Consider the following 16,942-nt stretch of genomic DNA (forward strand, 5'->3'; position numbering starts at 1 on the left):
ACGCTCGATTCAGCCCAACCGGTCATAAAACCTTGACGGGTATTTGCATTGTAGCGTCATCAAGTTGAATTTTGCCACTGGCACAAATTTGTGATAAAACAATTGATATGTTGTTCTCAGGTACATAGAACTGAGTCGGTTAGTATGGGGCGGCTGGCATGTGTCATAATCAACAAAAGGAAACAATAAATGGTGATTCTTAGCAGAACTGTATATAAGGGTATATGTGATACACAGGTACTAAATTTGCAATTGAAAATGAGCTGTCCTTATAGCAAGTCCATATAGAGAATGAAGAGGTTGAGGATTATGCCAGTTCAGCAAAGCCCACCTGAATGTTTCCTTGATTGAATACTGTGTAAACGTTCTGCAGGAAAACGCCCCCGACAACCCAAAAGTCTGAAACGGATAAGGAACACTCAGCTTGTGTACACTGCACACGATACGAGGTACTCACCAACATCTGACATCCCAGCAATGCCTCCCAAGCAGTCGCTTGAACCAGCACTTTCCGGGCCAAGATTGAATGTTGCCTCTGAAACGTCGAAGGTGCGTCCACCAAATGAAAATGTGGGAGTGTATGACCCGATCGTGTTGCACGGAACTAGGGAATAAGTCAGAAGTCAGTCGTAGATCATCAATTGCAAAGGGCCGGGCGAACTGGTATAATATGTTATTTCCCCCTGAGTACTGCTGCTTGAACCCGGAATACCCTGGTAGTATGCCTCTGCAGCATCAGTAGCTGTGACGATCATCGTGGTCCCGGTATCGATGATAGATGGGCTGTTACTGGCAACCGTAGAGCCATCTCGCGAAACCGCCTCTAGGTTCACTTGCCAGTACCCTTTCTCGGTAACGGCCGTATAGGTCAAGGTGTCTTCAACGTAGAGATCGGAGTTCATCCCTCCAATATAGAGCTCGCTCTCCCCGGATGTAGAAGAAAGTTTGACACTGAACACGTTTTCTGGGAGTACGCCACTGTCACTTATTGTCTCGAAAACTGACTTTGCCTCAAGACTAGATATGTTCTCGAAAGCAAAACCGACAAGACCATCAGGCCGGAAAGTCGGGTATACGAAGTTGCTGGAGTACGAAGAGGCAGCAAGGAATATCTGGTTGGAGGCCTTAGCAGCGAAAATTAGTCCTTGTGATGTAAGAAAGAGTTATTGCGCCACCTCGTAGCCACCAAGGTATATGTCATCACTATATTCATTTCCCTCTACTTTACCTGCACCATACGATAGCATGGTTATTTTTAATTCATCCTTGGCTGTAGAAGAAAGCGCAGCATCATACATCTTGTGGCCTGCGCAATCCAAGCAAGAGACAGACGGAAGGACTGACAAAAAACGGCCTTAGATCAGGACAAACCTCTTGTCAAGTATATGCATGTGCTTACAAAGGTCTGTGCTTCCTGAGTCGATAGATACTTCAGGTAAACTTCAATGAGCAAAGGTTCCATGCTGACAGTAGAATTGTCTGACCGTTGAATGTTTGTTTTGGCGTGCCCACATCAATTTCACCATACCATAGCTCAGCTCCTTGGTTGATAAGCGGAACAACACCGTCGCCACGCTTTCCCACAGAAGACCGCATCTTCCCGCTCAAAGGGTGAGCAGAACCGGTTTTAGCTTCGAATGCAGAAAATGTCTGACGATACTTGCTGGAAGATAGGCATTGCAATCGATGAATACGATGGCTGAGGGCTGTGAATAAATCGTTTTGAACTTACTTCGAAACGCCAATGAGGTGTGTATTGAGAGCACTCATATCGACATGCCCAGCGACCTCAGTGCTCTTGCGGTTAAGAGGAAGCCGAATAATATTTCCACCGCGGCTATTAGGTGCAGCAGCTGCAATAGCCAGCAAAGAGGCAAAGGGGGACCAAAACTTCATCTTGCGTTGGGAGGCAAGGACGAAGACGCGTGGTGAGTCAAGAATTTCACAGCTACGTGTGCGTTGTTAATCCACTTCTACTCGGGTCGCTCGCGCAGTACGGCAAGGCGAAGGTAAGCCCAGGGGGCCCGGATCTGTCCATCGAACGATCAGCAGCATCCATGACACGGATTAGTACAAATTAAGGTGTTATATTTTCACCACTGCAGGGCTTTGACTACATACTGACCTACCACTACACAAGCTTCTTGCGTAGAGTGGCCCTAACTGTGCGTTCATTAAATGTCATAGCAACGTATAGTAGAAGGGGGAAATTTCTTTGGCGTCACGTACAACAAAATCATTCAAGACAGTGACTATAGGAAGTAGTGTGACCCATGGCCTCGCCGATGCAGCGTGTTAGTTAGCTGGCGATCTCTTCGAAGCTCGAAAGAGGCGTCAGTGAAGATCACTTGCTAGCAGATGATGCTAAGCTGCGGAAGCTAGTTTCCTCCAAAAAGAAACTGGAACTAAACATTTGGAAGCCGGGAACGTCGAGATTCGACAGCCTATGCGTTGGAAGTCCATGGAGTGTTTCAAGTACTTACATCCTCACGAAAACGCTTTTCAAACCCCGCAGCTCTCCGTATACGTACGAGTACTCATATACTGTCAGAAGTTCCGATATTAATACCCATGAAATACTATACTGGATGACTTTCCATAGGCAAAATGATCCAGAATAGATTATTTCGAAGCTTGAAATACATTTGCAATGGCGACGAAAATTTAATCGAGTTTTAATTTACTTAAGCAAGTTGAATCAATGCTCGCACGCGGGTTTGGCCGACTCTTGGTCTATGCGCATGCTCGTCACGTCTAACGATGACGCATGCCTGTGACCGGGTGAGTCTCCTAAACGCTGGTATCGCAGATAGGACTTCATCCTTTCGTCTTTGCTGTCATCCAGCGTTTAAGCACTTTCTGCTTGTGCACATCTGCGCCGTAATTTAAAGCTACCCACCACAATCCCACCCTCATATGTAGTGTGTTTCTTTCTTTGATTCAAGTCTCGAGAATTCGGTGGTACCTTACTTTTGTCAGATTCGGCTTTCTACTACGTATGAACTGTCCTATCTTGGCTGAGAAAATTGATTGCAGGTCCTTCGAGCATTGAGCTGGAGGACCCCACTTGCCCTAAACTACCCATGAGTTCATGCTCATTTAGTGTTCGTGCTTTGCTCTAGCACATGCAAATCATCACACACTGTGGGCATTTCCCCACGTTCCTCCACCAAAAATCCAAAAAATATTGAGTGAGAAGATAGAAAATTTCCCCTCTTTTATGTGTCGAAACATTGAAAAAAAATAATTACTGTATCAAAGATGTTGTTCACAAGGAATATACTGCAAACATTATGTATTTACGCTTACAAAACATAGAAAATGTTTCACAAATTTCCTCCTGCCAAATATACAAAGGAACCTTTGAGAGTTTCTTCACTTTTCCTCAAAAAAACATTGATAAAATAAAATTTATTATCTATTATATGTTTTGTAAATGTTCTTGGACCAAACATGTAGTAAACTGGATGAAGTAATTGAGACTTTTGATAGATAGAATATTCGAAAAACACAGGTAAGAAAATTCACATTATCACAAGCTGCTATTTGAAAGACAATAGATGGAAAATTCATCATTTTCCCTGAGGGAAAATCAATAATGTTTGCAGTATATTCCACACACGGAATATCTTTAATACAGTAATCATTTTTTTTCAATGCTGTGACACGTAAAAGAAGGGGAAATTTCTATCTTCTCACTCAATATTTTTTGGATTTTTGGTGGAGGAACATGTAGAAATGCCCGCAGTGACAAATCATTTTGGCATATAAAAATGAAATGATTCTGCATTAAGTCAATGAGTATTTCTATGTCTTTCATTTTTTAAATAATTGTGTTGTGCAAGTGCTATGATACAATATACACTGTTTGGAGACAATTTGGCACACTGATCAGTGTCGGAAAGGCAAACTCACACCAATTTTAACCTCGGAAGTGCTTAGAACATTGATCCTGACAGATATATAGCTAAAATGACAACTTCCGAGGTTGATTTGGCAGACTATTGATGTACAAGTGAAGGATATGTTATCTGGCGTGACAATCTACTACAAGACGTTACATCATTTTAAAATCCCACCATGCCACAACAGATTTCTCACGAGCAAAGCACATGGTCAGGAGCGGACTTCTAATCGGCAACGTCGGCAACCTGTGACACAGTGTGATGGATGCACAAACACTAGGTGAGATAGACTAGTGGTGCTTGGTCATGCTGTAGTAACACAACAAATCAACTTTTATGTATAGAAAAATTTGGGCTATGTTACTGAAATGGTATTCTATCTACTAATGACTATCCAATATTTATTTTGTGTTGTGGATCGAGAGCAATACGTGAGACTGTTACAAGAACATCTAGATGCTTGGGCCCCTACCATTTTTCTCCTAATCCTCCTCGTATCAGCCCTTGCATCATACCCTTACCCCGACCTTACCCTGGTCATCCTTGTCATTGTTACGACTTGGGTGGTATCTGTTGGCGACGCTCAAACAGAGCTTGTGTCGTCAACGGTCGAGGACATCCTTGGGCTAGCCCAAGGTTAGGGGTCGTACTTGGCGTGTCTTCGGCAAGTACGATTTAACGCCTATGTCCAAATCGGGTAGCTTATGTCACGCGGGTGCGAGACGATAAGCTATATCGGCCTAGGCTTACGACACCCGAAGGTTAATTGTAAGGATTGTTGTTAATTAGAAGGACAGAAGTCCGACTAGTTAACAGGGGCTCTGCTCGTCGACGAAGTCGATGAGTAAAGGTCGAGACTACAGGCTTATCCGCGATGAGCAGATAAGAAGATAGAATATAGACTGCTGGCGAGGCAGAAAGGATCACTCTGGTGAGAGTAGGAGGTCAAGAACCAAGTAGATTCAAGTTAGGGAATATGGTACATGGTAGTGAGTTTATATAGAGGGCAAGAGACGTATTAGTGGGTGATAACTCGTACTACCGGGAGAGGCAATCAGTGAAGGGTATGACTATAACAGGAAGGCACGTTCGGTCGAGGTAGAACGTGCTAGATAAGAAGGTGAGTCAAAGATCGAAATAAGAAGTGAAACACGCAGGGGCACGATCGTGCAGCTGCGGATCTAAGTATAAGTCGCATGTGCGACTGCGCACCGAGTCAGAGATCAAGAAAGGGAATAGGGCAAAGGGGATGCGTCGTGCATCATATCATAGGCTACCGTCCAGACGGTAAAGGCAGGGGGACTGTCCACAGGATCAGTCAGGTGGTGAAACGGAGCATGGGTATGCTTCGTCAGCGAAAGGGTCCGGCCAGATGTACTGGCTCTGCTGAAGCGACAGGTAGAGAGCGAAAGGGAATGCGAGGATGACAAGGATGACAAGGGTAAGGTCGGGGTAAGGGTATGACGCGAGGGCTGATACAAGGAGGATTAGGAGAAAAATAGTAGGGGCCCAAGCGTCTAGATGTTCTTGTAACAGTCATCCTCACATTCCCCTTTGCTCTCTATCTGTCACTTCAGCAGAGCCAGTACATCTGGCTGGATCCTTTCGCTGACGAAGCATACCCATGCTCCATTCCACCACCTGACTGATCCTGTGGACAGTCCCCTTACCCTTACCATCCAGACGGTAACCTATGATAGGATGCACGACGCATCCCCTTTGCCTTTTTCCTTTCTTGATCTATGACTCGATGCGCAGTCGCGCATGCGACTTATACTTAGCTCCGCAGCTGCACGATCGTGCCCCTGCGCGTTTCACTTCTTATTCTGATCTTTGACTCACTTTCTTATCTGCACGTTCAGGACTCACCCGTGTCTCACCTCGAACGTGCCTTCCTTTTATGGTCATACCCTTTACCAGTTACTTCTCTTGGTAGTACGAGTTATCATCCACTAATACGCTTCCTGTCCTCTATATAAACTCGCTACCATGTAACATATTCTCTAACTTGAATCTACTTGGTTCTTGACCTCCTACTCTCACCAGAGTGATCCCTTCTGCCTTGCCAGCAGTCTATATTCTATCTTCTTATCTGCTCTTCGCGGATAAGCCTATAGTCTTGATCTTTACTCATCGACTTCGTCGACGAGCAAAGCCCCTGTTAACTAGTCGGACTTCCATCCTTCTAATTAACGATGATCTTACAATTAACCTTCGGGTGTCGTAAGCCTTGGCAGATACAGCTCATCGTCTAGCACCCGCTTGACGTAAGCTACCCGATTCGGACATAGGCGTCAAATCTTACTTGCCGAAGCCTCGCCAAGTAAGACCCCTAACCTTGGGCTAGCCCAAGGACGTCCTCGATCGTTGACGACACACGCTCTGTTTGAGCATTGCCAACAGATACCATCCAAGTCGTAACAGAGACCGTTGTAACAACAGTCGCAGCACTGGGCTCAAAACCCGTGTTCTTGATACTCATGTTAAACAGTATTCGTCTGATGCATCCCCGACATTCCGATCCCGACCCCGATGCCCGACCCCAACCCGAAAGTTTCGGACCCGACATTTTCGGATCAGACTTGTCCTCCCTATGTCCTGTCCAGTCGTATCTACTCCCACTGGTGCGTATCTACTTGTTTCGCATTACTGAACATTACAGACAATGTTATTACATGTTATCTACAAAAAGGTGCAGTACACATGCTCTTTTACATACATTCGGACCCGATTTTGCGCTACTGTTTTCACCTAATGCACTCCGAAATCCTGCATAGACACTATTTAATATCTAGTACTTCCTACCTATTAGAGGACTTACTTTTCCCTACTCAGTAGTAGGATGGAAGTCATTGGATATTAGTAGTACTTGATTGTATTGCGAAATATCTATCCGCTCTTTTCCTCCGAAACATTCCGACACATCCGACATTCATTTGACCGACAATCCGACACACTTCCGACACATTCCTTTATCGTCCGACGCATTCCTGACAGTCCGACACATAGTCCGACACCCGACCCGACTCCGATATTTCGGACCTGACAGTTTCCCTTCAGACAAGTAGTTCTTAGCTTTGGATTATCTTCCTATTATTGATAGCTAACTATCTAAACTAATACCAAACAGCTACCCCTATAGGATTGAACGCACTTGCTCTGCAAGTATAGCAGCATAGGTCGTGCTAAGATCTACCTAAATATTTGTTGTCTAGGTAGTATGATTTCTGCTGAGCCCAGCAGGAACCAGCTTTCTACACCGTCAAAAAGCACAAACACTCGGGTACATCTAGTAGAGGGCAACCCAGGTGGGCAGGACACCTGGATAGCCTGTTTGGGAAGCCTTATTAGGCTTAGCAATAGCGTGCCTCGTCAACTATATTTAGGCTCGAAACTAGTAATATCCCAACACCAGCGTTAAATCACGCTCTAAATATTCTGATACCTTTGTACTGTAGCCTATAGCTAGGCTGGCACGTATCCTGCCTTATCCCGCCCTACGCCTGATACCGGCAGTTTCCGCAAATTGCCTGCCTGTCTTGGTCCATAGCGGTTTATCTGGCGGGTTCTCATGCCTCTGTCCTCCTACCCCCTGCACTGCTGCACACTGCACGCCGCCGCCACCGCTTCTACAGCTCAGCAGCCATCACCCAGGCCACCACTACCCTCTACAACATCTGTGCCATCTTCCTCACCTAAAATCTCAGCACCTCAGTGGTCTGTGCACCCCCAGCTTGCAGCATCCTGCAGGCTGCCTCCCACCTCATTCTACAATGCTTGCACCCAGCACCAAGTTGTCTCTGTGTCCCCAGAACACTGCCTGCACCAACCTGCTTCCCACCTCATTATCCTTGCCCACCACTGCCCTCTACAACACCTGCCCAAGTGGTTCGTGCGCCCACTATCAAACCTGGTCTCAGCTAATCGCCTACGCCTACAGATTCACCACTTGCAGATCGCACCATTCAGATCCACCAACACCTGGTGTGGTCTACTTGCCTACGCCTACAGAATCCTCACTTGGGGATTGCACTATTCAACCGTTTGTCCACCTGGTCCGTGCGCCCACTATCACCTGGTCTCAGCTAATCGCCTATGCCTACAGAATCATCACTTGGGGATCGCACTATTCAACTGTTTGTCCACCTGGTCCGTGCGCCCACTATCACCCGGTCTCAGCTAATCGCCTACACCTACAGAATCCTCACTTGGGGATTGCACTATTCAGATGTTGACCACCAGGCCACCTGGTCTGTGCGTCCCCCTTGCCTCTCACTTCATCAGCCTTGCAGTTCCCACTGACGCCTCATTTTATCTATGAATGTTTAAGACACCACTGCTGCTGCCATTGCCATCCCATCAGTTCGAAGACACCACGGCTACTGCCCTTGCCATCCTGTCAGTCCAGCACTTTCTCAAGCGTGCAGACTATCAACAATGCTTAGAGTGACCAAGACTTTGAGCTAGAGGGCCGCACAATCACATTATTGGTAATACTTGACAACTGTGTACACAACAATATATTTTTTTTCACGACACACAACCTCCATTCTGATAGTAATGAGTGATGCCATACACAAAAGCTATGACTTGACACTAGGTAAGTATAAGTGAACCTCCCTCACTCCAACATTGGCGTGGGGCCAAATATTTGATCTAAGTCAGCCAACACTTTATCACAGTCAAAGGGAATGAAGTCATCACCAGGAACAGGTGGCTCTGTATCATGAGCAGCTGGATCAGGTAACTCTTCATCACTGGCCTTGCTGTCCTCAATAGTCTCGGCACTCTTGTAATGTTTGCAATGAGTTGTTGCAGGTATTGCTGCACTGTGGCACTTCGTCCCTTTATCAGATCGAGTGCGGCAGTGGCGATCAATTATCATGCCACTCTTGAGCTTCTCTTCATGCTCCAGACGGAGTTTCTCAAATTCTTCATCGCTCAAGGACTTCCAGTAAGTTGCACCATCATCCCACCTATTGCAAAGCATCTGGAGGTCTGGAAGCACACTTGATACTTGACTAAGATTTGTAAATGGAATTTGATCCAGCCATCCTTCCACAACAACCTGGTACCGCTGAACAATGTTGCGGAAGTAATGTGCCCATTGCATTTTTGTGCCAGTGTCACTGGTACACTCCTCTATTAATGAAATAAGTAAATTAAATGTTGTAAATGCAAAAAATAAAAAAAACTTACGAAGCTTTCGGTTGATGATGTCACGGATTTCTGCGCATTTATCGGAGACACGCTTCTGGTGGTTTTTTGCAGATCCTAAATATAATTAGAACAATGTAGCAATAAGAACAAAGACACTAACCTTTCATCCCCTGGACAGCGAAGCCTTCCATTTTGCTGACTAAATCTTGATTATTGATACCCATTACGGTGTCCGTGAAGTTGTCAACACCTTGAGTGGCAAACACGACACCTCGGAGGGGAACATCCATAGAACCACGTGTAGTGTATAGAATGGATTCCATGCCTGTATGACAATGGAGGCTCTTGAGCTAGAAGATGTGAGGAAATGTCAGAGACAAATTCAACAAAGAATATACCTCGTTTTCCACTGCCTTCAAGGTTTGCGTGATATCGTTGATTTTCGACTTGGCTGTAACACGAACACCAGTCTTCTTTGTCTCTTTCCATTCAGTGAACTCAGCGAGAAGTTCAACTTGTTCTTCATTTGGGAGTGTGAGGTATTCGGACTTGTGTTCTCGGACTTGTGTTTGAAGCACCACTTTACCATGGCTATCTAAAAAAAACAATGCTTGAGCACGACAGAACACGACAACACAATTATAATAAAAACTTACTGTTCTCTTTATCTTGGTTTTTCTTCCAGCAGAACACATTCCATAAATTAGCCTTAGAGTGCTTTGAATGGAGAAGGCCATGACCTATGTATAAATCATTTTGAACTTGGCGGATACTTTTATGGTGTGAAGACGCAATCAATTTGGTAGCATCGTCGAGCTGCTTCCATGTGTCATATAAAGTGTCCTTGGACCGAAGAGATTTGGTGCATCGCTTGAGCCTGAGAGCAGCATGGGCTTCTTTACTGAGCACAATGTTCGAACATCGACAGGCAGGTGGCTGGATGAGTCTGGCATTTGAACTGTGCTTGTTGGCAAAGAACAACTGGGCAACCATTAGCTACAAGGAAGCAGCGGAGACTAGTCAACAACCTGCAATCATTTGTCCAGCTATTTAATGCACCAAAAAGAAAATTTTCACTCCATCAACATTGTGGTTAGGCTCAGGTATCACATCATTCTGTACTAAACAAGGCAGGAACATCTGAGATCTACAGTAATAATAAACCGAAAAGGTAAAGCGCACATATGAAAACTAAGATGCCAAGGATCTTGAGGATGGTGGTAAGCACTGATGACCAATTCTACGGATTGAAATTAAAATTAAAATGCGAAGAATGGAGAATGACTAACCTTCAATTTGGCGGCCTCAGGGTTGATGTCCCTTATACCTACCTGTAGGTCCATGAGGAGGGCATTAGACAAGATGGAAGCTTGTTCGTAAGTCAAGTCCCATGATGGGGACCTAAACACTGCCTCCCACCGGCTGCTGCAAACTGCTGCTACTAATGTTCAGAGCTTCGGCAAATTCTCGTCACCCAGCTTCAACCAATCGAGTGCAGCATCTGTATATGGCCCAATACTAATAAGGGGCGACCCAGCCATTGACAGATTGCAAGTGAATCCCTGAGATGGCGCCACAACAAGTGGGACAGCCTTGGTGAATACATTAGCCTGTCGGCGTTGACGCATCTCCAAGTGTGGCGTCGATGGTGCAGTTCGGTTCGCAGATTCGGCAGCCAATTCCACACCACAATGAATGGCAGCAGAGTCCGAATGAAGGAGAGGGGACTGTAGATTGGTGGAAAAGGTGTCTGGGGCTTGCGCAGAGCATTGTATTCGAGCTCCTGTGGCAACCATAGGTGGAGGGATGTAGTGTGGTCTGGTAGTGCTGATATGAGTTGCAGGGACTTCACCTTATGTTAGCAATGCAAAGAATACAATAAAAATTAATTTACTTACAGCGCCTGCTGGGTTTCACCTTTTCAATGGCACAGTGGGTAGCAAAATGCTGCAAATGAGGTACTGTGAACTCTTGTGTGAATGCCTGTACTAAGACAGCAAGATCTCCACCAATTCACTGCTGCGTTTCCTGCAACTTGTGTGGTGTGATATAGACATCAATAGGAATTTGTTCGGGGGAGAGATTCAGTGGAAATTTGCTGCCAGCACATCGAATAAGAAGGGATATACCACCATCCAGACGGTCTTGCGTGGTGAGCTGAAAAATGTTGTGAGCTTTAAGGAAAAAAATCAAGGAAATGACTGACTGCATCAAATACATCCTGGGTGGCTGCATCGAGTAGCTCATTAGGTGTAAGGGACCACTCTTTTGCCTCGTTCAAATTGCTTGACCAATTGAAGCTGATGTATGATGGGTGAAGGCCCCCCACTGTCCTAGTCTGATAATGGGAGCTGTCGATATGAGCATCATGCCTGAGTAAAGCCTGTGCGGCTGCTTGACGCTCATTGTTGCTGAAACCCGGGGCAAATGTAGAATTATGATACAGCAAAGCAAGACCTGTCATGTTGAATTGGTCGAACCGTTTGCTATCCGGAGATGGTAAAGATGCCATGGAGTGCAATGGTGAAGATTGCAATGGCTTCAAGGGTGGTGGAGATGGTGGATGCACACTAGGTGCAGTGGAGTCGTGTTTGCGAGCTTAACAAGTGCGTGGTAAGTAGTAATTTTGATGGGCACACTATTATGTACACATAGATCTGTACTCAGATTCTCGAATATAATCATGCCCAGCGCTCTATAGATAATCTACACTGCCTGTATTAATAATGTAGCATACAGTTGTAGATTATCGCTTCATAATTCAAATTCTATATAGGAGTGAGATGTAGACTACGGCGCCATAATGTAGCATGATTTAAGCACGGTGTAGAAAGCTGATTCCTGCTGGGCTCAGCAGAAATCGTACTACCTAGACAACAAATATTTAGGTAGATCTTAGCATGACCTAGTCTGCTATACTTGCAGAGCAAGTGCGTTCGATCCTATAGGGGTAGCTGTTTGGTATTAGTTTTGATAGTTAGTTATCAATAATAGGAAGATAATCCAAAGCTAAGAACTACTTGTCTGAAGGGAAACTGTCGGGTCTGAAAATATCGGAGTCGGGTCGGGCGTCGGACTATGCGTCGGACTGTTGGGAATGCGTCAGACGATAAAGGAATGTGTCGGAAGTGTGTCGGATTGTCGGTCAAATGAATGTCGGATGTGTCGGAATGTTTTGGAGGAAAAGAGCGGATAGATATTTCGCAATACAATCAAGTACTACTAATATCCAATGACCTCCATCCTACCACTGAGTAGGGAAAAGTAAGTAATGCAATAGGTAGGAAGTACTAGATATTAAATAGTGACTATGTAGAAATTCGGACTGCTATAGGCGAGAGTAGTAGCAATATTTTGGGTCCGAAATCCTATGTAATAGGACATGTGGTACTGCGGACCATGAGAAAACATGTAATAACACTGTATACAATGCTTAGCAAGTCAAAATGAGTAAATGTGCACCTAGTGGGAATAGATGCGACTAGACAGGACATAGGGAGGACTGGTCCGATGCGCAGGAATGTCAGGTCGGGATTGGACATGTGTCGGACTGTCGGAAAGTGCGTTGGGTTGGGATTGGACTGTCAGACTCGGGTCGGGGTAGTCAGAAGTGCATCGGACAAATACTGTTTGACATCAGTATCAAAATAGCTGGTTCTGAGCCCAGCACCGCAACCATCATTACAACAGGTTTCGGTCTGACCAAAAGTGTTAATTGATCCATTAATGAAGGTCTTATTATTTCTCTACAAACGTTAAGAGTATACACAGTCAAAAAAAAAAACATAAATCACCCACCTATCTACAACCCTAATAATAAGACCCTCATTAATGGATCAATTAACACTTTTGGTCAGACCGAAACCTGTGCTTAAATCATGCTACATTATGGCGCCATAGTCTACATCTCACTCCTATATAGAATTTGAATTACGAAGCGATAATCTATAACTGTATGCTACATTATGGTGTACACTACTATACATATTCAGTATCACACATCTATTGCAATCATTTGTGGCAAAGTTTTTCATTATGACGCAACAAACTAAAGGTACAAGTTGCGGTATGTATGTGGTGCCCAAATTAATCAATAATTGACTGAAGAAAATCAGCCATGTCCTCTGTCAACGTGTTTATTTCTTTGCAATCAATGGCTTCTATGTCAGTATCCTCAGTATCAATGGTTGGCGAGATATCTGCAAGATCATTTGGTTGACCTATGAAAACATTAGCATAACATCCGAGTTTGCTATTCAAACATACCATGGTCAGCAGTGCGGTCAGCGCAGACACCAACACCCCTGACTCCAGAAAAGCCTGTGAGACTCTCAATGCGATTCAAGCAGTAGCAATGCATTGCATTGATAGCCACATGTGAATGATGTTGGCGTTGCAGCTCGCAGCCTAGGTGTGGATCTGAAACCTGAAGTTTCTGTATGACAGTAAGCATATGACGTTCTTCATCGTGAATGGCAGTGCACAAGCGGCGGACTTCAACGTTGAGTCTAGTGATTTCTTCGCGTGCTCGACAAAGTTTGAAGAATTTAGTGGTTGCTTCTTGATGTCCTGGCTTTGACCAAGTGCTGCTTTGAATATCATTGCGAGAATATCGCAGAAGATCGAATTCAGCTACAAAACCATAATCAGCGATGTCCTTCCAAGAGATCTTGGAACGGGGTGGATTTAGGGCTGCGGCCTGTGTGTTGTAGTGATTAATAGCATTACGGATGGCATCTGAACGACGTTGTAGAGCCTTGCCTAGCTGCTGGCGTAGCTTGTACCCTAGAAAAAAACAGTCGTTAGTGTTGGTATTTCGGCATAAATGAACTTACCTGTGCCCAATAGTGAGAGTTTGGAGAGTTCAAATAACCTCATCACCACGAAACGCTCGAGCTTGTCTAGGGCAGTGTGGTACTTACCCAGGGACACCTCCTCCTTAAAATGTCGGCACTCTGGCCCACCAATCTCCCACTGCTGATCCACAGCCAATTGTGTCTCGATATGCATGACAAGCCCTTCAGCATGCTGTAACTTCACATAGGAAGAGTCAACACAAATCCGGGCTTGGGCAAGGGCATTGTTGATCTCCTGTAAACTACCGGTGGAATGCTAGTCAGGGCAGTATTGCCAACTTCACGAGCCATGTCCCAATCGGCTCTAAATTAGTTAAATATCAGGTCCATAATAATGGCATGGAAATTTTACTTACTGTCATTGAGTGAGCTCGTCGAGAACTTCAACATAGCATATGCAGAGTTGGTCTCGGAAGGTGGCAGCTTCAATCCGTCAAGATAATCATGCTCGTCTTTGAGAAATTGAACAAGATTGTCATCAGTAAGACTCAGCTCGGCTTTGATGACAGCTAGTTCAGCAGTAAGCGTCTGAATAGAGTTTAGCACCTCATGGTAGTGATTCCAAATGAAATTGCCTGACAGAATCAGTGATAAAGTAGTAAAACTTAAGTAATAATATTCACTCACTAAGGGTCGTGTACTTGTCGGTGTCCCAGAATGAGAAATGTTCCTCGATAGTCTGACACCGGTGGAATGGACTTGCGTGTCTCGTACTACAAGCAAGCTTGTTTGATGATGAGAAGATATGCTCGCACCCTTCGCCCTCGGTGTGTCCGGTTCCGGGAATGTACATGGGATGCCAGTCTAGCTGGCACTTACAGTTATGGGCGTGTCTGTGGAACACACCCACCATGAGATGAAAGTCTAACTCGCACACTCGCATACCCAAAGAACTGTTGGTCAGTGTCTTTGAAAATGTGCATCCAATATCATAAGCGCAGCCGCCATTTTTTCCGTATATGGTGAGGAGCTTGTCAATTATGGCTAGCAGGTATTTTGCTCTGTTGTAAATCAGTGCTTGTCAAGATGAGCTAAGAAAAAACTTAACAATTCTCTGCTCCATATCATGTTGCAAGCTAGAATGACAAATCTATGACAGCACGCTGCAATAAATATCCCAGATTCATCAAACACTGAAAACATTTTTTTTCGAGTCTCTGGACCAGCATTGCGCCATCGGTTGACACAACTGAATGCTGGGGTAGTGCCTTCAGCTGCGATCATTTCGTCCTCCCAGTTATCGTCATTTGTGTCCCTCTGCATCATGTAGTCAGACTATTGTTGCATGAAGAGAGGCTCGGCTTACCTCGCGTGTTTGGACTTCATCCTTGAACCTGTCTACGTCGCAGGTATCAATCCAATAATCAGAACATGCCTTGCAAGAATCAATGTGTGGGTTTGAGCCGTAAATTGTAGAGTTCCAGCACTTCAAACTATTGTTGCCATTGATCGATACCAGCCAATCAAATTCAACCACTGGCTCATCCTCTAATTTATAGAAGCAAGCTGGGCAAGAATTGAGCATGCGCCAATTCAGTGTGTCATGATTGAGTGCTGCACAATGACACTGTTTCATGCGGTGAAGGATTTCTAAATAGATGTCATAAGCGGCTGAAAATTGTGCGTTAAGGTACGGTCGATAGGGTGTCTGTGCGGCATTTTTAGATCAGTCAAATGATGTAATATACACGTACATCATGCAGGAAACAAAGACTTTTCACTTGGGCTTGAATGCTGAATCAGGGACATGACCGATGGATTTGACAGTAGGTGGCAAGAGTGCACAGCGATATGGCAGCTGTGGGATAAAGTGGTGCACACCCGATGTACCCATGGTAGATTAAGGTCTCATTTGGGTATCTGTGGGAGGGCTGCAATTGCAGTGAAGAGTGGCTTTGCTCTAGAAATGAATTAGCGCACAGAGAATTGGAACTTTGTGAAACATACTGAAAAGGTCAATTAGTTCTATGTTAGTTAGCGAAACACTAGAAGAATCATCTAGAAGTGGCTCCACAGACATGTTGTCAAAGGTTGGTAAGCCATCTCCAGAATCACGGAAACGATAGTCCAGGTAAGCGTCCACCAGCAGGTCTATTTGAAGTTGCCAGTGAGTCGTTTGGCTTTCTGTGCAGTCCTCCTGAGTGCGGTGATCAATACAGCGACTGGTTGATGATATAAGCAACAATCGAGACAGACAAGAAAAAAAATACACACTAGCCACCAAGGTCCGCTATTTGACCAGCGAGTCCCTCAAATGCTTCGTACTCCCCACCAGCATGACTCAGTTCCATCCCCTCCTCTCCTGGAGGCGCAGTGTATGGTATTGATTTAATGTCCATTCCATAATCACTCATCATGTTCTCCACCAACTGGTGGTCCTCGCTCAACATCTCTGTGAGAGATCGCATTAGTTATATGTAAACAATAAGAATGTGAAGATATACCTTGGACTTGAGCCTGACAGCCTGCATCTGCTGCCTCCTTGCGTTGAAGCTGATGGCTAGCTTTCAGGATATGAGTCTGGCGATGTTGCCCTCGAAAGTTGTGTGAGATGATAGACTTTGAGAGGCCCTTAAGCTTAGAATGACCCCCTGCACGAGGCATAAGGAGCCAGTGGGACGATTTTGTAGGCATAGGCGATTAGCTGAGACCAGGTGATAGTGGGCGCACGGACCAGGTGGACAAACGGTTGAATAGTGCAATCCCCAAGTGAGGATTCTGTAGGCGTAGGCAAGTAGACCACACCAGGTGTTGGTGGATCTGAATGGTGCGATCTGCAAGTGGTGAATCTGTAGGCGTAGGCGATTAGCTGAGACCAGGTTTGATAGTGGGCGCACGAACCACTTGGGCAGGTGTTGTAGAGGGCAGTGGTGGGCAAGGATAATGAGGTGGGAAGCAGGTTGGTGCAGGCAGTGTTCTGGGGACACAGAGACAACTTGGTGCTGGGTGCAAGCATTGTAGAATGAGGTGGGAGGCAGCCTGCAGGATGCTGCAAGCTGGGGGTGCACAGACCACTGAGGT

At 45.3% G+C, this 16,942-nt stretch overlaps 5 protein-coding genes across 5 annotated transcripts; 1 reads left to right on the forward strand and 4 right to left on the reverse strand.

Moving 5' to 3' along the window:
- Positions 1–109: 109 nt before the first annotated feature.
- On the reverse strand, positions 110–2,196 carry EDB93DRAFT_1132835 (aspartic peptidase domain-containing protein). Its single transcript, XM_041449014.1, has 7 exons — positions 1,733–2,196; positions 1,485–1,663; positions 1,400–1,429; positions 1,176–1,339; positions 662–1,124; positions 458–604; positions 110–399 (listed from the first exon to the last, which is right to left on the reverse strand). The coding sequence occupies exons 1-7, from the start codon at positions 1,894–1,896 to the stop codon at positions 308–310; spliced, it is 1,239 nt and encodes a 412-aa protein (XP_041309674.1). The 5' UTR covers positions 1,897–2,196; the 3' UTR covers positions 110–307.
- A 5,280-nt stretch (positions 2,197–7,476) lies between these two features.
- On the forward strand, positions 7,477–8,355 carry EDB93DRAFT_1248345 (uncharacterized protein; the record flags this gene model as incomplete). Its single annotated transcript, XM_041452700.1, has 3 exons — positions 7,477–7,960; positions 8,011–8,159; positions 8,236–8,355. 3 exons carry the CDS (start codon positions 7,477–7,479, stop codon positions 8,353–8,355), a joined length of 753 nt encoding a protein of 250 aa, XP_041309675.1.
- Positions 8,356–8,526: 171 nt separating this feature from the next.
- EDB93DRAFT_1081705 (uncharacterized protein) lies at positions 8,527–10,058 on the reverse strand (the record flags this gene model as incomplete). Its single annotated transcript, XM_041445642.1, has 5 exons — positions 8,527–9,047; positions 9,105–9,179; positions 9,226–9,415; positions 9,464–9,656; positions 9,718–10,058. 5 exons carry the CDS (start codon positions 10,056–10,058, stop codon positions 8,527–8,529), a joined length of 1,320 nt encoding a protein of 439 aa, XP_041309676.1.
- Positions 10,059–11,090: 1,032 nt separating this feature from the next.
- EDB93DRAFT_1054783 (uncharacterized protein) lies at positions 11,091–11,544 on the reverse strand (the record flags this gene model as incomplete). Its single annotated transcript, XM_041444736.1, has 2 exons — positions 11,091–11,222; positions 11,272–11,544. Coding segments are annotated over 2 exons (405 nt in total), but the record flags the coding sequence as incomplete, so codon positions are not given.
- Positions 11,545–13,317: 1,773 nt separating this feature from the next.
- Positions 13,318–15,755, reverse strand: EDB93DRAFT_1239530 (uncharacterized protein; the record flags this gene model as incomplete). The annotated part of the gene is made up of 7 exons (XM_041451644.1): positions 13,318–13,850; positions 13,901–14,163; positions 14,274–14,496; positions 14,549–14,922; positions 14,970–15,178; positions 15,228–15,569; positions 15,669–15,755. 7 exons carry the CDS (start codon positions 15,753–15,755, stop codon positions 13,318–13,320), a joined length of 2,031 nt encoding a protein of 676 aa, XP_041309678.1.
- Positions 15,756–16,942: the final 1,187 nt, after the last annotated feature.

The sequence above is a fragment of the Suillus bovinus genome (assembly GCF_016758785.1).
Source record: "Suillus bovinus strain UH-Sbo-P2 chromosome Unknown EDB93scaffold_14, whole genome shotgun sequence".
In the NCBI taxonomy this organism is placed as follows: Eukaryota; Fungi; Basidiomycota; class Agaricomycetes; order Boletales; family Suillaceae; genus Suillus; species Suillus bovinus.